The following is a 21,281-nucleotide window of genomic DNA, read 5'->3' as shown; positions in this document are numbered from 1 at the left end:
GTACTGTGAAGTTATTCTAAAGAAAAGGCTAAGGCTGGGAAACAAGGGAGAAACCAAAAGGGATGTTGTGATACGGCAGTGATTTCAGCTGCTTATGCTTTGGGATTGTTCCATAATGCAGGTAATTGTCTTTGATCATAGCCTTGTAACCACCACCTTTAATTTGTAGCACAGAGGTTACTATCTAGCACCCAGCTAGCCAAATGAAATGTATGGCTTGATTAAGGATCTCTTTTGTCAGTAATTTGTGCCTAATGTTTTTAGCTTTCCCACGGGCTGTTATAGAAAATGGTAAATCTGGTTTAAATGAAACCTGATACTGTTAATGGTTTAATAGCAGCTGCCACAGGGTTATGGCATTTTTCAACAGATGCTTCTGTTTCATTTTAAGCCTACACTAAGTCTTAGAATATATTTACATAATTAATATAAAGTACACCTACATAATAATGACAATATTTATAGTTTTAAAAGATTTCCTTAAATGACTTCCTCTCTCTTGCCGTTATCTAATCACAATATATAACTTGGAACAGGAAGGCATATTATTAAAATAATAATTTATATTCACCTCTTCAAAACAATTACAGAATGCAGCACAACTATGAACATGTATCATCTCCTAACATAGCCGTTACTGGTATGGGTAAATCCCTTAGCTGCTTCAGAAAAAGAGAGAGAAAAAGCTTGCATGTACGTGAGTTGTGCTTGTTATCTTGCTTGCTGTTCAATCAGGAGTATAAAAAAGTGATGCTTGTATTTAAAAAATATCAGTCAAGAAAGAGCTGCATTGAGGTGTGTACTTATGTGTAGAAATATTTGAAGCAGTAAAGATTTGTGGCTGGTTATCAGCTGCAGAATGTCATCTGATTGAGGAAATCCCTATTAATTTGAAAAGACTGGCATTTTAGGCTTTTAATAGTGGGTGATCAGTTTGGATGGATGTCTTCTATTCGGAGGTCTTATTCTGAGTATCAAAAAGTACTGAGGGTATATCCTACAGGACGCTCAGAGTTAAAAGATACCCTTGAATATTGTGGCCTTCTACAAGTACATGCCAATTCACAGGGAGGAGAGGAGGAGAAAAGGCTCCTCTTTCTCTACCTTGGCTGGAAGGCAAGGTAAGGTTGAACCAGGAGTTTCTGCAAGGCAAATGTACCAAGGTATTTCCTTCTATGACCTTTGAGGACTGAAGTGGGAACAATAAAAGGTGGAAAACATTCAAATAACAGAACAATGTCTCTATTAGAGAAGCATCTAAGATAGTTTATTTAAGAGATAAGGCAGTCCCAGCTCTCTATAATCCAGGAGAATGTGTAGGAGCAGTGGAGAAGATGACGTTTTGCTGTGTGAGAGGTGTAGCTGATGTATTGGTTCCCCTTGTCCCCAGGTGACTATTCTTCAAAGCTGTTAGCCAGCGTATGATGGTAGTCGCCTTCCATGTTCTAGTTTTTGTATGGTTTTTGTTTTATTTGCCCTTTTGAATGTATTAGAGCTGTTCAACAGGACCTGGGTCAATCTCCACATTTATTAAAGAAAACAGTTAAAATAGTGGCATAGCACCAGATTTCTTTTTCTGTCTGTCCTGCTTCCTTCTCTACGCTCTTCTCCATGACCTTGCATTGCTTCGCACAGCAAACCTTACAGCGGGATTTACATAAATTCATTATTTCAGGGTGTTTCTTCACCCCTGATTTTCAAGTCTTTGCTATGGGGACACAAATGCTTCATGGCCCTAAGGCATTGGTAACCCTCTTCCACAACTCTAAGCTGCTCAGAAGAATATCTCTAGCTGTCTTATGAAAAGTCTAAATAGCATTTGCCAGTCTTTGGTATGCTGAGAGTTTACTACCTCAAAATCCTTTGTGACCCTACCCTGAGGTTCGCATACTTTGCAAGAAGAGTTTCTCTGCTTTAATTTGAAGGGGAAGCTTATTCTGTACCAATATCATTCCCAGAACTGGGTGGAGAAGAGTTTATGACTCAGTGAGGAGCAAGCCTGCAAGTGTTCTCACTGGGTATTTGGATGAACTCTCCAAAGCTGCTGCAAGAACCACCCAGTGGTGGATCTCAATAAGCCCTCGTAGGGACACCTCAGATTCCCAAGCTGGTTTGTTACTCTGTCTTAAGTTTTCTAGTGGTAATGTTTTTCCACCACTGGTAAAAAAAAAGACAGAAAATGATCACTTTCAGAAAGCCAAGGGAAAAAAAGAAATCACAAAATTAGCATGAAAAAGCCCACAGCATTTTCTGTCGGAGTGGAAAATTGTTCAAATACATGAACTGGTGGAAAGAGTTGTTAATTGTTTTAGTGTGCAAAATTGGCTCAAAGGTATGAAGTTTGTAGAGCTTTATATGATAAAAGAAAGCTGGTTCCCTTGTGATGTTTTTGTAACCAATAAATCTTCTCTTTTCCTCCTTTGCTAGGTTCTACCACCTAGAAAAGCTGTGAAGCCAGGCATGGTGGTCCTCTTTGAACTCTTCCTTCTTCGTGGGGCCCGTACCTGGATCGATCGAGAAGTGGGATGGGGAGCTTTTCCCTTGTGTGACAACAATTTTAATGCTTTGGAAGGAAAATTTAAATGTCCCTTCCTCAGAGGCCATTATGACTCCAAAGTTGATCGATTCAAAAAAATTGAAAATTTTATTTCTCAAGACTTGGATCATTGGTTATGCAATCTCTACTTTCAGGTTTGTATTTTAAAAAATTAGGCCTGTTGGTTTAGTCACTGTTCCTCAGAACAGATTCCACTTTCCTTCTATCAGCCTTAAAAACAATACCATCTTTCCAAAAAGCAGTTTACCAACATACCCAGTAGGCATATAAAGAAAATTAAAATCACGTGCATCCTCAATTTTATGTAAAATTAGTGGGATTTTTTTACAGCCAAATTTTAGGATTATTTCAAATATCAAAATATTGTTTGGGGTGCTGAGTAACTGGATCAAAAAACTGGATCAGAAGTTGAAATTCTGAGTTTGAGCCTGCCACCAGTACATGTTAGTTTTCTCCACAGTTTTAGTGAATCTCAGAGGTGCCTTCACATGGCTACAAAATAAATCAATGTTGTTTATGATACTGTTGCATTTGTATGTTTGGGACCCCCAGCTAGCGAGCAAGACTCTGCTGTGGTAGGAACATTACTTTTGAATAGGTTTTGGACATAATTCAGAAATGACATTTTTTGTATGTCTTTGGTGAAAATGGGCCTGAATTAAGAACTCCTCTTCAGTCAAAGCTTTGTTTCTGGACTTGCAAATTATGGGTGTTACTGTAACTGAGATACACTCCTTTATTCAGAGTCTTAACAAGACCTCAAACTTATACCTCTTTTATAGTCAGGTCTGGCTCAGGAAAAAACACTTACCAAAAGAGATGAATTTTGAAAGCACCTTAATTTTAACATGTGAGTTTACTTAATAGAAATTGTAGTTATTAATTTTCTTGCAGTGATGGTTTTCAGGCAATTTTGGGGGGGTCTACCAAGAATAAAAGAAAGTGAAAATAACTTCAGAATCATGTAGAGATATAAGAATTTATATCAAAAATATACCAAAGATACGCTAGGAAAGAGAGTGTGAGAAACAACATTAGTAGAGCTATGGTAAAAAAATAACAGAAAAGTCAAAATTGGTTGAAATGGCAGGGGGGATGGGGACCGGGACCCCAAAGCTGCAAAATTAGTCTTTCAACTCGATGTATAAGCTGGGGTGATTTAATGATCCAAGGAATCTGTATTTTCCCCGATGATTCTGAATTTGGATTGTGAGTCACTGCCATTTACTGGGATGTCTGCTTTAGTCTGTAAGCATGGAGAAGATGCACATGGGAAAATGACATGAGAGAAAACTGTAGTAAATGGAATACAGAGAAACAAGAACTCCCAAAATCCACATAACAGCATCTTGGACTTCTAGGGTTCACAAATAGTGTACAAACAAGTATGTTTTGGCTTTGTGAAATACTGAACTGCTTATGTTCTTTTTTTTTTTTTTTTTTAATAGATAATTAAACTACCACAGGATTCAGATAAGCAAAATAAGCGTGATATGCACCTTCATCTCCCACCTGAGCTTCACATGTATTCAAGCATTGCTGAAAAGAATGGTGTGTCGGAGAAGCTTGAACAATCTGGACCACAAGGTGATGGATTCAAACTTTCATGTTTATATTCAGGCTTTCATTGGAGCAACCCATAGTTTCATTTCAATGTTGGCTAGTCATTATTGTTCTTCTTAAGCTAGATTTTCCTCACTCAGATATTGGTCCAACATGTGTTATGGCAGGAATACTGTGATTCTCTTTATTAATATTGCTTAACTTTGTTTTCAGCTATGAGCAATTTAAACTAGCCTCATTGCTGAGGATGAAACTTTCCATGCTGGCCTCTGCTCGAGGCTGAAAAATGCTTGGAAAGTTGCAGCAATAACAGTTCAGCTGCTTATGACACCAAGCTTACAGGAAAAAATAAAAAGGAAAATATACTTTTTTGTCTGATTATTTCTGGAAGAACTCTAGCACCTCCCTGGGCTAGAACAGGGGCTTCAAATTTGGCAGGGAGATAGTTCTGGCATCAGAGGCATGCCTTATGCTACTCCTATGAAATTCCATTAAGATTCAATCAAGTGGTAACCCATAGGAAAGACAAATTATAATTTGCTTACGCACAGCAGACCTCCCCAGAAGCTTTTGTAAAAAAATAACCGAATGTTACTTTTAGACTGAGCATCCTCGCTGGCTTCTGTGAGTCTCCTGATGTAGCTACATTGAAGACATAATTGACCGTATTGTAATGGACTCGGAAATTGCTCCTCTTCTGTTAGAAATTCAAGAACGAGGAGAATGGCAGGACACTGCCACTGGTTTTTCTTTTTCAGCATGTGGGATCTGACTGCCACGGACTAAAAGAATTCTTTTTTGGTATGCAGACATTCCTATATTCCCTCTTGTTTGATGCACTGAAGGATGCAGCCAACCCACAGGTGGTAGTGTCTGTGTGAATATTATGTGCAGATCTGAAACAGAGATTTAGTTCTTCAGGACAGACATTCCTCTGGCATTTGAGAACAGTAGCAGTGATGCACAGTAGAAGACATGGGAGGTGAAAGAGGAGGATATTGGAAGGAAAGAAAGAAAAACCAGATAAGCAATAATCATTTAGTGTGGCAAATGGGCAGCTCAGGTTGGAAATGTAACATGGAAAGAGGCCAGCAGAAGTATTTTTTCAGACAGTGAGTGATGGTTTAGGAGATAAAGAAAATAAGGTTTGCCCTGTGACACTTTTAGACTAAGCAGCAACTGCACTGTGATCAAAAGGCTTTTATATTACCACCCTGATACCAGAAGCACAGAGGTGTAAACATACATTGTACTGAGGAGTAAGGTCCTTTTTGTTGCCATAGATCTTCTGCATTTCTGCTAAGGTGCTTCTAAATGCAGCACAAACCCATGAATAGCAGATCCAAGAGGTGGAGTTGTAGCCAGTTTTTCTCTACAGTGAAGAGTTATGGACACAAGCTCTTAATAAATCAAACTTGTCCTTACCATTGTTTGGTCCTACTATCAGTCTTCACATGTATGCGGACACACATATACAGGCTGCAACTAAATAGGTCACGCTTCTGGAAACACATGGAAAAAACTCATGATACTCGGTTTGAGAAGTTCAGAAAGATGTATTTATAAGAACTGAGAAAGATCATTAGTGTATGTCCTATTTTGTGTGCAGACCTCTGAAATATGCTGATAAGCTGATCATGGAAGATCTGCAATTTCCATGCCAAACAGATTTGCACTAAAAAAATTTCTAAGAGTAATTTTTTATATTGTTTATATTTATTTATTTTTCTTGGAGCCTTCTTTAAAGATATTATTAGCTGCTAATATCCCCCATGGGTTTGTTTTTTAATGTATCTATGCAGTGCTACAGTATGCTGTTTCTGCTGGTGATATGTTGCTAAGAGATTTAATAATGGGTAAACAAACACAACATGTGGTAATCCATTTCAAATTAAAAGTTTATTAAACGCTAGCTTGATGACTTTCTGGCTATTTACAATTAAAGGAGCAAACCTTAGGGAACTGGAGATCACGTGGTGAAAATCACGACTTCAACATTTCCAACAGAAAAATGTGTTTATGATCTGTGGCAAGCTGTCGCACATTGATATGCTCTATAAATACTATATAATATCTGTTAAACCACCAAAAGCGGGGCAGGGGGTGGTGGTGGGGGAAAGCTCTGTTAAAGGGACATTAAGGTTGAGACACAAACCAGAGAAAGCAAGCACAGTCTAAATGAAGACTGGTGCTCTGTAACTCACTCTACTGCAGTAGTCTAAATAGTGAGTGATCTTACATATCGATACCATATGTGGTGCTGCAACATATAAGCAAAATAAAGCAGGTTAGGAGATGGTGTTTTAACCTTCACTTCAAATTTGTCTTGGTTTTAGAAGTTTAAGACAGAACCTTCATATTATTTCCATTAACTCCAGGCTACGTTATTCTTTTAAACCACAGCTCTGTGTATGGCTCTTCCCTGCTGCACAGGATCTCTCTTCCAGAGTACAATGCAGGGGAATGCAACCTAATACCTCCCATTCTATCTCCTTTGTAGGTCACAGATGCGTGTTATCAGATCTAGTGTTTCTCAGTCCAAACCGTATCTTCTCTCCACTCTTTTGAAGTGGTATTCCATGAGAGGTTCATGGAAGAAGACAGCTTCTGCTTTCATGACCATGATCTTTTGCTTTTTTAAAGAAAACCTCTGTTGTTGATCTGTTGCTCCAGTAAGGGATCAAGAGGCCCTGTCAATAAGTAAATGATAATTTCTCCATGGAATTCATTAGCCGTAGTTGTGCGGAAGGTGGTAACAACTCTAATAGGTGTAGCATAGGTAGGAAAATTTGATGCAACTACCAGAAATGTTGCTTTGATAAGCTTGGATCTAAGTAACCCAGTCTTCTAAATGCATGAAAACTTCAGAAATGTGAATCTCCACATAAAACACTAAATACACAAATTCTTCAAGAGAGTACTCTTTCTCACTGTGAAATCCACACTAAGATCCCCTTTGACTTTAATGTCCATAGAAAAGTGGATTTGCATGTGCAAAATAGCAGTGTAACTCAGCCTTTTTTCAAAGTGGCAGCTCTTTCATCCTCAGAAAAGTAGCTGGACAGCACTCATATTTGTTCTCCAGTTCAAACACTTTTAGGTCAGACTCAGGCTCATTTGGGAAGTGTTACTCTGCACTTGTTGAGAACATTCTTCCAAATGCTTGCTCTTGTGTCTGTGCTGTTGCTCTGACTTGACATGCAAACACCTATTTGTGCCCATCAGAAATGGTGATCAAATAAACTGGGCAAGTAGAAAAACAGGGATAATTTTATCCTCTGTAGTTTGTAGAACCAATGGAAAAAACTTTTTCATTCTAGTGACTTACTTGCACCTCTAATATTGGCCAGTTTGAAGTCCTGAAGTCATGGTCAGCACTGTTCTAGCGTATAATGATGTGCACTCAAGACCTAAAAAGGGTGCTTACAAGGGAGAAGGTGGAAGAGTGGCTGAGGAGGATTAAGATACTGAAACAATAATTTTTTTTTTAGTGGCAAGTTGTGTGCAGTTTCTGGTCAAATTACAGCAGAAATCACTACCTGTACCTAAATAGTCATGACCAATTGTACATCTTCTTAAGCAGAAGTTAGCCCAAGCACTACAGTGTGAAATCAAGACAAGAGTTTTGCTTAGCCTGGCTGTGTTGGAGGAGAGGTGTTATGAGCCTAGATTTTCAAGGAAAGTGTTTGAAGGTAGCCAGGCTAGTTTGGTCCCAGAAGCAGGATGATCTTGCTGTAGTAGAGCTGTGACACAAGCTATATTAACCTGGGTGCAGTGTTTTATTAGCATGACTACACTGCTCCCAGTATCTGGGCTAGCAGAGATGTTTGTTGCTACTGCTTTGCCAGGTAGATTTGTCACATAGAAAGAGTCCCACTACCTCAACTCTCTTTGGACTAAATGCCTACACACAGGCTTTCTATGTGTCTGTAACATTTCCTTTCCAGAAAATTTGCTTGTCCCTCATTGCCCCCTGCTCTACTATACTTTGGGGGTGTAAAGAAAAAAGCAACTCACCAGTGTGAGTGTGGTTTTAAGAACACCTATTTTCCTACGATGAACAAATAGCTCATTTTTTTCCTAAACTTTCTTTTTCCTTCCCCCTACAAGGTTTACTGTCTAACAGCAACACACGTGGCTCATGTGCCCTATGCATCAACCAAAAGCAAAGTTAGAGCAGCTGAAATTTTTTCAGTTCCCAAACTATGAGCTTATAATGGAAATAAATATTATACAGAAGGATCATTTTCAGGTATACAATTTATCTGGTTACTGTACAATTTAGACTATTTTTCGGTCTGTCTTCCTTCTGTCTGCCAGCCGTGCTGTTAAAAATAAGGTTGGTTTGTACCACTTGGCTTCAGCAGTGCTTGAAACTCGCTGGAGCTGTAAAGCTTTAAACAGTTGCACAGGTCTTTAATTGTAAATTAGTTTTGACAGGACTGCTAGGCAGAGGCCTGGCCCATCCCGTCGTGATGCTAGCCGACAACCCCTTACTGCTCCTGGAGCAAGGAAACATGTGGAAGGAATTGTTCTTTTACATTTCACAGCTTGTCATTTCCTCTGCAGGGCAACCTCTGACCTCCCTGAAAGATCCTGACACCCATAAGGGAAGTATTCCCACTGTTGTAAAGGAAGTGGAAAAGCAGTTTAATGCCGTGAAAGGAGGAGAAGCGTGTGTGTCAGAAGAAGCTGGGAAGAAAAGAGAAGAGCTTAAAATGCTTCCAGCAGGTTAGGACTTTTATTGTGTTATTTAATTTACTGAAAGTTTGCAAATAGATCTACTTGGCATGTATGTAAATACCCCCACCTCCCTTCCCCCTCACCCGGTGATATCAGCTCGTCATTATTTCACTAGGCAAAGGAAGCGATGGAAGAGTTTAAATCAATTTTGAGGGATCAAAAGCAGTTTAGGCGAAAAGGTACAGAAGTGGTGGGCTCCCCCGCCTCAAATTATTTGTAGGCCAAATGTGTTAGTAATTACAAGGTGTGTGTGGAGTGCACTGACAACATTAGATTACGGCTGGTGTTTCCATGACATTTTTACATCCTTTCATTTTATTTGGTCATTTATATCCATGGATCACAACATGTTGCTGTTAGGTGCTTGGGAAGTATTTTTTTCTTCTTGCAACATGTTAATAGCAATATCCTTTGTTAATTGTGCTGAGCTATATTACGTAAGAGTGCTTGTCTGTATTAACATCAGGTAGCATTTGCTTCTGGGATGTGGGGTTTCTTTTAAAGGCAAAGCCTTGCAAGTTGCAATGTTGGGGTTTTTTTGTTTGTTTGTTTGTTTGTTTAAAAATCTTAGGTAAAACGTACGTGTCTGAGAATTGAGTAACACAACCCCTAGGTCCTGTCCTAACCTCAGATACCACCATGATAGCCTGAGGCAGATTTACCACGGGACAGGGATCTGAAGGTACCGAGGTTATAGACAGCCATCCCCACTTAATAACCTGGGTAGTGAATTGTGCTCTCTGTCCCACGATAGGAAAATGGCTGTGCAGGCACAGAAGCCGCTGCTGCCCACGCTCCCCTTTGTGCTCGCCCCCGTGCACGTGCCTCGGGTGCCAGCCAGCACTCCTGGTCAGACGTTTTGGGTGAATAGACAGATTGAGTAGCTGAGGCAGCGCAGAGGGCATCAGGAGCTGACCTGAGATCTACAGGTGTACCCATTGCTCGTGACTCTCCCACCCACCACAAACAAGGCGAGGGTCAGCTTTCATTGTAGGAAAGGGCGATTCTCACTCCCTTGGCCACTGTGTAGAGAGCTGAAAGTGCAAGTGAAAATAAATTAATCCCTCCTTTTGAAGGGAAAGAGTCATTGTCCTTCTGTACCAGGAGGCTATAATAGGTCACGCTGAGACATTGAACTGAAAAATATTAGGTAAGAGATAGCTGCCTGAGGTCTGATACCTCTTATTTGTGTAAACAGTAGCTTGTAGTCATCTTCAAGTCTGTAGGCTCCCTGAAATTGTGCTGTAAAATTTTGAATGCTGATTTCAAGCCAGCTGACATGTCAGCTTTCCTTTTACAGCAACCCATGAAATGTAGTTCAAAAACCATTTCTTTGGAGTTGTCTTTCTCTGTTGACTGCCCAAGAAGGCTAGGACTATTTTTGATACTATTATAGGTATGTCTGTTGAATATATTGTGTTAAGTGCTGTCGTGATTTAATCCCAGCCAGCAACTAAGCACCACGCAGCTGCTCACTCACTCCCACCCCCCTGCCCCAGTGGGATGGGGGAGAAAATCAGGAAAAGAAGTAAAACTCATGGGTTGAGATAAGAATGGTTTAATAGAACAGAAAAGAAGAAACTAATAATGATAATGATAACACTAATAAAATGACTACAGCAATAATAAAAGGATTGGAATGTACAAATGATGCGCAGTGTAATTGCTCACTACCCGCCAAGCAACACCCAGTTAGTCCCCGAGCGGCGATCCCCCGCCCCAAATCCCCCCAGTTTATACACTAGGTGTGGCATCCCATGGTCTGGAATACCCCATTGGCCAGTTTGGGTCAGCTGCCCTGGCTCTGTCCTGTGCCGACTTCTTGTGCCCCTCCAGCCTTCTCACTGGCTGGGCAGGAGAAGCTGAAAAATCCTCGACTTTAGTCTAAACACTACTGAGCAACAACTGAAAACATCAGTGTTATCAACATTCTTTGCATACTGAACTCAAAACATAGCACTGTACCAGCTACTAGGAAGGCAATTAACTCTATCCCAGTTGAAACCAGGACAAGTGGGCACAAATAGAGGTAGGAGCTAGTGTGGCATTGCTTAGTCAGGATTCATAAATGCTGATTATTGACGTTGATCATCACAGATGCATAAGTAGAATACAGAGCTGGTGTCAATTTTTGTTAAATGGTGTCGGTGACAAAAGGTTAAGCATGTTGCAGAAAAAAAGTAATAAAAATTTCCGATCTTTCAAGGGTTCTCAGTACACCTCCTAATAAGACCAACACTTCATTAACATGTCCTTTCTAGACGTTGGTCCTTCCAAGAATGTAATCAAAGCCCTAGCTTAGAAATTTGTTTCCAACTTTTACATTAGTGGAATCTACTTTGAAGTTCATTTAATTCATTTTCCCAACATTAGTTGTGAAAAGCAGGCTTAGAACACTCACAGTATTTAAAACATGAGCAACCTGCATGAACAAAAGTTGTTTCAAATAACACTTAATGGTATTTGACATTAACTTTTGGCTGCTTTTTAGATTTCTTGCCGACTTCTTTTTCTTGTCAAAATTTGGGTGTTTCCGCCTTTTAGAATGTATGTCTCAAACCCCAATTATTAGTTATGCAGGTAGACAACTATTCCTTCTCCCCTCTTCCCCCTACCCCCATCACTAATGCTTACCTAGGACTAAAACTACCATGTTGAAATTTTATTCAAATTACTTATATGGAGTTTGGCAGAGATCCAATGCCAAACAAAGCATTTCAGAGCCCACGTTTTCAGTTCAAGAGGGTCTCTTACAAATACCCTGAAACAATGCAGTTACAGAAGTGGCCTGATTTTGAAAGATACTGAATTATGACAACTTTTATCAAAGCAAGGTTGGATTCAAAGGGCATTGTTTTGCATCATCAGAGGATCTGACTCAGTATAGTCTAAGAGATAATACTATAATCTACTGAGGATTTTAAAAACAGATCTTGTATAATAGGGAGTCTACCTGGACTACAAGCAGACCTCCAAAAACATCCATGGATTTGAATTAGGTAAAAAATGTTTTTGCTTATCTTTATTCACAGGACAACAGAAGTTTTTCCTGATGAGCTCAATATCTGGTACTTGCTAAATCTACTATATGTTAATTTAATGCAAAAGTTTGGTTTCAAAAGGCAAGTCACTAAAGCACAGATTTTCTGTGATGGAACACTGCCACAGTAATGTAACCACTAAACTCAATATCTGCACTCAGAACTAGGGAAGGGAAAAAAGCTTCGTTTGGAAATCCCCAGATAATTTCTGCAGAACCACATATAAACTAGGATTTATACTGTAACTGATGTTTAATTTGGAGCTTCAACAGTGCCTGCATTTTCCTCCCCACCGATGCTCATCCCAGCAGGCAGCTGCTCCCCAGCCTTCCTCTCACATGAAGCCTGATTTCTTTTTTCAAAGCCCCCAGTTATGCACGTACCACAGTAAAAACCCTGGAAACACGTAAAATATTTCTTATAAATATTGTTAGTCAGCCTGTTACAAGCAGCTTGCGTTCTGCTCATTTTTGGGGTTTGACACCACTTCTGTTGTTTCTTCGACCCTCTGCTCTGCCACCTTTCTCTGGCACATCCAGGACAAATTTTTAGCCCCTGATTTTCAGACCTTCTGGCTCAGGAGGATTCTTTCGCTCAATGTCTGTCTTCTAAAATAAACTGAATATTGAAAATTAGATATTAAATATTGTTTGTATTTAAGATCTTCAATTCAAAACCCTCTCTGCATCTGTAGAAAAATGTTGGGAAGTGAATTCTGTCCTTTTGTGACATCAAAAAACATTTCTGTCTGAACAAAGCTTCAGAATAACACCTAAGCAAAGATGGCGTCTGGCTGGGGAGTTAATACACTAGCAGATAACACTCAGAAATTTATTCAGAACATATTAAGATGTCTCCTCCATGTGAAAATACCAAACAGAGAGACAGCTTCATTCTAATTTCATCATTACCTTTGTAGAGAAAATTTTTCATTTGTTAAAACATGCTTATGTAGGTGAGAAACGGTTCTGTTGAGAGGATTATACTTATGCTTACAGCTACTTCTGAAACAATTTCATGAAAACTAGTGAGCCTTCTTTGCCATATTTCTCATTATACTGCAGTGAGATGGTTCTCCTGACATGTTGTTTGCTTCTACAGAACAGTTGTATGCAGATGCAAAAATAATTACCTACACCAAAAACCCCAAAGCTATTCTCATTGGTAATTCCTCAGGGGTGCCACTTTAAAGGGCTCAAAGTGGTGTTTTAAAATGAAGATTGCTTGCCTTTCATTTTTTCTACAGGTAGAGCATCAGAGGCAGAGCCTCAGCTGGTTAAACCTTCTCTTTTTCTGCTGGTCTTTTGCTCCTCTGAGCAGGACTGTGTAAAGGATTGAGTTGATTCTTGCAGATAGGATCAAATCCAGTTCCCACTTACAGTTGTGCAATCCGTGTAATGCAAACTCTTCTCTTATCCAACTCTTAACATGCTGTTTGATTTCCCACAGGCTGGGGTATTACTAGGGAGGGAATCCAGATAGGATTTTCATAATATTTTCTGTTTCCATGCTGTAATTTAACCAAGCTCGTGATTTCTTTGTCTGCTCTCCCACTCCTGGATGGCACCACTCTAAAATCCTTTCCTCCTAACTAAAAGAGAGGTTGCAGCCATCAGAAGGGAATGCGCTTCATTCTTCTCTACTTTGCCTCCATATAAGTCAGAAGTATTTCCCACCAAAGCGATGTAAAGTCATTTCCTAGATGTGCTGTCTCTTTTTGTCCCTATTTTAAGAAATCTTTAAAAATTTCTCTTCCCCCGACCCCCGAATACATCAAAATTTCACAGTATCAGCTCATCAGCCCTATACGCAGCATCTGAAAGTTCCACATCACGGAGAATCTGTTTCCCACCCCTCTCTAATCCCAGGTCACAAAGGGAGTATCTATAGCAGCATTTAGGGTTTTAGGGTACTTTTGAATCAAATGCCCTGTCCCAGTTGCTGCTCTCTGGTTTGCATTGCAGAGTGACCTTGGAGGCCAAGCACTGGACTTCTTTAGGGTGAAGCTAAGCAATGGGATGTGCTTTAGGTATGTGTATCAGGTATTAATGGGCCATCAGTTCCCAGGACCAGACTAGACCGAGTCTGGCATAAACTCGTCAACACACAGCGGGATGCCCAGTGTCTAGTGGTGTCTTCCGAATCGTTGGTTTCATTCTACAGATCCACTCCTGTTGCACCACAGTACTTGGTACAGAAGACATAACTGAAGAGGACCATTTCCAGACCGAATGTAGAGGGTAAAAAAGGTTACGTTATACTCTACGAGGTTTAAGACGCAGTAAGACACCCTCCATTATTAAAGATCATGCTACTACTGTCAGTTAGTGCCCTAACAAGGCTGATGCAGAGAAAGGTCATGGAGTAGCACTAACATTTGAGTTTCCAACCTCTTTCCATCCTGTTTGAAAAATGTAGGCCCCAGCTGAATTCAGGGACTTGGTGCAGGTGACAGTTTCTTTGTATCCCATACCAGGTGTGAGCTGTGTAGCATCTAAACCGTTTTGTTGGGACTTAGTATCACCAGGAAATAAGACTGGTCTTGGCATTGCCAAAGTCTGGAAACAAACTTCATCTCACCATACTTTCCCAAATCCAGGTGCTACTGTTATCATGCCCATTCCACAATGATGGTAAAAAATGCCACCCATTTTTTCCTATTTGTCTTATACAAATGTACAGCATTAAATCTATTCTGCTGGACTTCTTATTAATACCTGATCACAGATTTATAGCATTGGATTAAGAATTTTATTGTCTTTTCCAGGCTCTGGTGTAATCACATTTTCCTGCTCTTATGGATATGTTTGTTGACTTCCAAATAAACCTATTAACAGGGAGTTTACACCTGCCATTGTACCTTTATCATAGCTATGATACCTGTCTTTGATCATTCTTGGTGCTATTTTCTCCTCCTCAAATTGTTCATTTTTATCATGAATGGTATTATGTTCCCCTGTCAGGGAACAAAATGTATTTTGAGTCAATTTACTAAAATAGTCACTGCTAAGTGCTATATCTGGACAAAGTTGACACCTTTGACATTTTCTAAAATGGCAAAAATAACTGTATTTAAGGTATGATTTATGGGTACTGTATGTCAAAGGAATTTCTATGTTATTACAGTTTCTGATGCAGCCATCCCAACTCCTTCAATGAACAAATTGCTGATAGCGCAGCTAATTAATGCTTTATTAGTTTTCTGTGGTCAATTATAACAAGTTATAAAAAGTAAAATGCAATTTAGTAATAAAGAACTGTGTGATTCTTGTTTCTCAGAACTGCTTTGTTTTGTGCACGTGGAAGAAACAATTTCTACATAGCTCAGTTTTATAAGACACGTTTCCCCCCACTAACTAAGAGCAACTCCTATGATTAAAAAGTAGACTGGAGTCTTTAAATGTCTTTCTGATTGCTAGCCTCTATTAAAAACTTCTTAAAATAATAGATAGGTTTAATTCCTCAAGCCAAAGAAAAATTATATCATCTTAAGTATTTTCCATATTTATTATATTGATGAGACTTGGCTGCAGAGAAAAAAAAGGAAGCAAAATCTCTTGTATTGCAAGTTTTAAATGTACCAGGCTAAGGTTTACTTAATTAGAACCTCCAGGCAATAAAGGAGCCCTTTTTTAAATTCTGTGAATCTTAATATGCTAAATAATGCAAAGCTTCAACTCTTCAAGCATGAGACACACATCTGGCAGGTTAACATTTAAATTACAGAAAAAAAACCACTTCAGTAGTAATTTTCATGAAGAAAAGAATGGGAAATGTATTACAACTAAATTTAATTTCTTTTTAGATTTTTCATCCTGTCTAATTGCAAGCATTTGCCATCTTCTCCTTTATTTATTTATTTTCATACAGATTTTTTTCTGTACTTTTTATTGATCTTTAATTTGAGCAGCTTCTTACTGTTACAGCCATTGAAAAATTACACTGTGTTTTTACTTAGCAAAAATTGTTCAGAGAAATCTATGAGGAATTAAAGTAATGAGCTCAGTGGTATAGAAAGAAAAGAGCATTCAGAGCCTTACAAATAAAATATAAAAAGGGCATGTTATGATTAAATAACAAACTTGAGTCCCTTCTCCCTCCCATTTCTTAAATGTAGAATATTATTGTTTTCTTTATTCTTTTTATGGCACTATTTTTTTGGCCAAGGTAATTACTGCTTTATTCATTTGTCTCCAAAAACATTGTCAAAGACTTCATTATTTCAGCAAAGCTATTTGGAAAACCATTTCAGTGAGCCAAAATTTAAAAAAAAAAAAAAACCCGAACAAAATTGAACAACAAAGAAAACCACAGTAACCATCTTTACAAAGGTATGTTTATATTTTAGTATGTGTTTAGGGGTTCATACATGTATCACATATATGGAATATGTGGAGACAATTTGAACTGTTTATACTGCATGTGTGCAGACATATGACATACCCAGCAGCTGTATTCTATGAATGCTCAGCATATATACACCTGTACATGTGTGTATATATAGAGAGAAAGAAATAAATAGAAAGATATCCGTAGGTATATACACAAACACACAGGCTCAAAGCTGTGACTGTGTATATGTGTACATTGTATATCCACAACTATAACACCCAAGAGTAAATCCTGCCTGTACTGTGATTTTAAGTATATTTGATTGTCTTTTACGGAGGGGAAGTGGAAGTAACTGGAAAAAAAAGAAGTGAAATAATCATTATGAATATTTTTGTGTTATCCTCCATGTGCTGCACATTAAGAAGTGTAATACAGAACTTTATTTCCATCGCACTACTGCTTCCTATGATGTGGGAGTACATTTTTATTCACTTCACAGGTTACTGCTTTCCAGGAGTTTGAGGGGCACACTACTTGAGTAAACACTGCTTAGAAAACACGAGTACTTTGCATCCCTGTGCCTCATTTTCAGTCCACAACCATGCCCGTACAAGAAAATGAACTTCCTTCTCTTTTCCGAAGAACACATCCTATGGTGTTTAAAATACCCTTCGCTGTCATTCTTCTTGTATCTGTTATTTCTTTATTTCTACTTTTTTCCCCTGTGTCCTATCTATACAATTGTACCAGCACCACAGTATCTGAAGTCTCTGCGTTTATCATCCTAACACTTCTGGAAGGTAGGAGAGAACTAACCACCTATTTGTAACTAGGTCGGAGGGGAAAAAGTGACCTGCCTGGAGTCACACGGGATCTTGGTGGGAGAGGGAACAAAACGCAGCTCCTTCCTTTCCAGAGCTTTGTCTTATGCACCAATATGAAAATGTGGTGTGTTTTTTTGTTTGTTTGTTGTTTTTTGGGTTTTTTTTGTTTTTTTTTTTTTTTACAGAGGACGATTTTAAACAAGATTGCGGTGGCAGTGCAGACGAGCACTGTGACTCATTTTGGCCAAAGGAAGGCGAAGGAGGACATTGCAAGGTACTGGCCGTGGTCTGAACATCAACATCTGCCTTAAAGTGCACAGTGAAGCCACTGGAGCTTCTACCTGTGCCATTTAGGAAATGATTTGTCGGCTTGCTGCTTCTTGATGTTGTTGTTATTGTTTCTTCCATCTATCACTGTGAATTTTGTTATAGCTACCATAAGGCTTCACATGGCCAGGAGTGTTGCTGTCTCCTGCATAGATCTGTGGGGAGCTAATCTCTCCAGCAAAGGAATTTCAAAGGAGTGGTAGGAAAGACCATCCAGTAATCGGACAACAGCGGCTTGATCAAGGCTGCGCTGCAGGATGATATTATTTCAGTGATGTTTAAACACAAGATAGATTTCCTGATTTCCTTTGCATCTATAACCTTCAAGCTCCAATGCTCTTGTGCAGAAGACCCCTCCCATCAGATACTTTTAGTATCCTTATTTGTAGCATCTTGGTCAAGGACATAATTTGTGAACAAATTTTGTGTTGTCAGTATAAGTTACTATGAAATCACATCGGCATTATGACAACACTTTCTGGGTGAGATGCTGCTGCAACTTTCCAATTTAATGTAAATCCTGAGAACTAAGACACAAAGAAGACTCTGCATTCCTGAGGATTTCTTCTACCTGCATTATCTGTTCTAAATTAAATATTTTCTAATGAAGGATGCATTTTTACTCTGTAAGTATTGCTCTACTTCCATCCTTAGATTAGCATGGCTGCAGTGAACTACAACTGCAAACATGAATATTCAAATTAATCATTCTGGCATTTTGTCTCACCCTGTTCTAGATGTACTCTGAAACATTTTTAATGCTTTTAATTGCCCATGGAAAAAAGTCATCGCAGTACTCAGAGTACTCACAAATTTGTGTACTATGTGTTGATACCTGTACATGTACTGTGGCACAAATACTCAACAGCTGGGAATTACTATCGCAACTTTGACTTTAGTAGTGTGATGATCTACATATAAATATCTATGAGCAAAACCAGATTTGCCAACTGGAAATTCCCTCAATTTTAAATGACTAAGTTTTCAAATGTTTTATTTCATTAGGGACGTAAGGATAACGTGGAGAAACCAGAGTTATATATAAACATAACTGCAGACTGATGCATGCATGCGTGTGTGTGTAGCATTATATCTATAGGAAGACCGATTTAAGGACTGATGGAGTGGGTGTAATGGGCAAAGCAACCCAGCCCATGGGAGGGGCAGAGTGAAATTCATTTCCTACAATCCCATAATAGCACATTGCCTTTGAACGAAATGCCACGCTCTTATAGGAACGTCAGTTGTGGGTGGCTCTCAAAGCCACATTAAAGTGACCTGGTTTCAGAAAGGTGCGTAAGCCCATGGGTAATTCAGCACTGTCTAGTCCCTTTGGACTCAGTGAAATGACTCACAAGCTTACAGTTATTGACACGTTTAAATAGATTTCTGAACTGAGCCTCTTACGAGAATACTTCTGCACAAAAGAAATGTGAGCATGTGAAATCTCCTTTCAAAGGTTGTAAGAGCCCCTCTTTTTTTAATGGGATAAGTGAACCCTACTGTTTAGAGAGAGCCTTGTTTTAGCATGCTTATGATTTAGACGCTGGTCTGAATTATGTCATTTGGGCCTACTTGTATCTTTGGAACTGAAACCGTCTTCTAAAATAATTTTACCCAACAATCATATATTGGAAACAAATACAAACTAATGTAAAGAACAGACTGAAGGCAGAATACAGAAGTTCACGTAGTGGATTATTCTCCTCAGCTGTCCCTTTTCTATTTGTAAATTTTTTTTTTTTTTAATAACAAAAGCAAACAGGAAGACCTTTGGGTCTGACCTTATCTTTTTGGGTAATGTAGGATATATGAGCAAAGCCAATGGTGTTATTGCTTTGCCCACCATGTCCCCAAATTCATCTATGCTAAGGAGTTGCAAATAGTATCATCTGAGTGATAGGCATTAGTGACAACTTAGTTTTTATCGCAATGAGTGTGCACACTGTTGCATGTATTCAAGATATTAAACAGTGGCTATAAAGGACACAACACCTCCTAGTCAGTGACTTCTGAGAGAAGTAAAATATATCATGTGGCCATAATCCCATCCTCATGCAGGTGACTGAGCTTCTGCTTTTGTACTTCAGACAAGATCAAACAGTGTCAGAGAAATTCACTGATAATACTCTTTAAGATCCTTGGGATTTATGTCTTAAATAATGTTTTTATGTCTACTTTTCACAGGGATAGTTTCACGGAGACAATGTCAGTGCAGGCAAGGTACTTTGCACACGTTACCTATTCTGAAACCTTGACTTTTTCTAGGGAGTTAAGTTGGGCAATCTTGTGGCTAGGTGAAATGCAATGCTATCTGTAGCTCCCTGGTCTTAGTATTTGAAAACAGCTTTGAGCAAGCTACCCACTTCTACTCTGCCTTAACTATTCATGTTTACATAGGATCACTTTTTGACAATATATTCCGTTGCTTGTTGCAGCTTTTCCAATGACGGCTGAAAATACGATGATCGTATCATGTTTACTGATAACCATATTTAGCATTATTTAGGTATGGATATGAGCCTCTGTCTGTTATGTCCACAAGCCTTAAATTAAAATAAAAAATGTGGATGATATCTATGTAATCCAAGCTTTAGAATACAAATTTGCCTTTTAGAGAAAAATGGTTTACCAAGTTTAAAAAAAAATAATCTTTGTAGTTTTCATAATTAGCAAAGTATAGAGTGATGTCACTACATCTAATGCTAGTGCTGTGTTCCAGAGAAACTCTGAGATTTGAGATCTACAGAGTAAACTTGGATGTTTTGTTCATTACAGATTTCATAAATGCAAAAGTCAAAAAGGACCTTAAATAATTTAGGTTATCTTCTAGTATAGGCTAGAAAATTTCAACCACTTGCTCCATAAAATTAGCATCAAGGGATGGAGAACCAAAATTTCCTTTTGTGGTTACCTCTAAACAGTATACATTCCACCTCCCCATCTAAAAGAAAAAACAAAAAGGGAGTCCTGTTTCTAGTTCAAACATAACAGGTTTGTTCTCTCTGGGCTTGCTCACTAAATGTTAACAAACCTGTTACAGAGTTTGGTATTGTGCCTAGGAAGGTATTAATAGATAGCTTCATGAAGTCACCTGCGGATGTCTGTTTGGTAAGTTATGACCTCATCGTGTCTCTTGGTGGCAGCGATGTCTGGCAATCTGTCTGGGGATGATAACGCCGAGCGTGCCAGGAACCTGCCAGTCTCCCCAGAGAGAGGCGATGCCAGTGCCGAATCGGGCACCGTGCATGCACAAATGTTATTCCAGAGATGAGCACAGATTAGGATTCTGTACTTTGTAGCTCAAGGAGTAGTTTAAATCGGCATAAACTGGCACCAGCACTGAAAGATGCAGTACTGTCCCTCTCCTCCCTTGTGCTGGCACCAGTGCAGGGTGGCCTGGATCAGAATGGGTCCAGCTGAGAGCTAACCCAGTTAATGAAAGGAAAAGAAAAAAAAGAGGCCAAACAGCATTAATTCCCTTCCCGGATCAGTTCCCTCCATATGTTTTACTATGTGGATGTCCAAATTTTTGTGCTGACGGAGTGCGGTGTGCAACACAGGAAAAAACAAGCGGGTAGAGGAAGGCTGGACAACTTCTTCTGGTGTCAGCAAGAGCTTATGCCTCCTTGAGAGGGTTTGTGAAACCACAGCCTTATAGGAACACAGATCGATTCACTGAACAATACTCTGTGTGCAGTTCTGGGCCCCGCAATTTAAGAAGGACGTGAAGGTCCTCGAATGCGCCCAGAGGAGGGCAACCAAGCTGGTGACGGGGCTGGAAGGCACGTCCTGTGAGGAGCGGCTGAGGACTTTGGGCTTGTCTAGTTTGGAGAGAAGGAGGCTGAGGGGCGACCTCCTTGCTCTCTGCAGCTTCCTGAGGAGGGGACGTGG

General features: G+C 39.3%; 1 protein-coding gene across 1 annotated transcript in view; it reads left to right on the top strand.

Annotated features, from left to right (window-relative positions):
• Positions 1 to 8,595: 8,595 nt before the first annotated feature.
• Positions 8,596 to 21,281, top strand: part of LOC138690249 (uncharacterized) — a 57,530-nt gene continuing 44,844 nt past the window's right edge. The window contains exons 1-2 of the mRNA XM_069808806.1: positions 8,596 to 8,851; positions 17,246 to 17,334. Coding sequence (XP_069664907.1) covers positions 8,596 to 8,851; positions 17,246 to 17,334 — 345 coding nt within the window. The remainder of the gene's footprint in view (positions 8,852 to 17,245; positions 17,335 to 21,281) is intronic.

The sequence above is a fragment of the Haliaeetus albicilla genome, chromosome 21 (genome assembly GCF_947461875.1).
Source record: "Haliaeetus albicilla chromosome 21, bHalAlb1.1, whole genome shotgun sequence".
In the NCBI taxonomy this organism is placed as follows: Eukaryota; Metazoa; Chordata; class Aves; order Accipitriformes; family Accipitridae; genus Haliaeetus; species Haliaeetus albicilla.
This window is presented reverse-complemented; position numbering and strand designations above follow the sequence as displayed.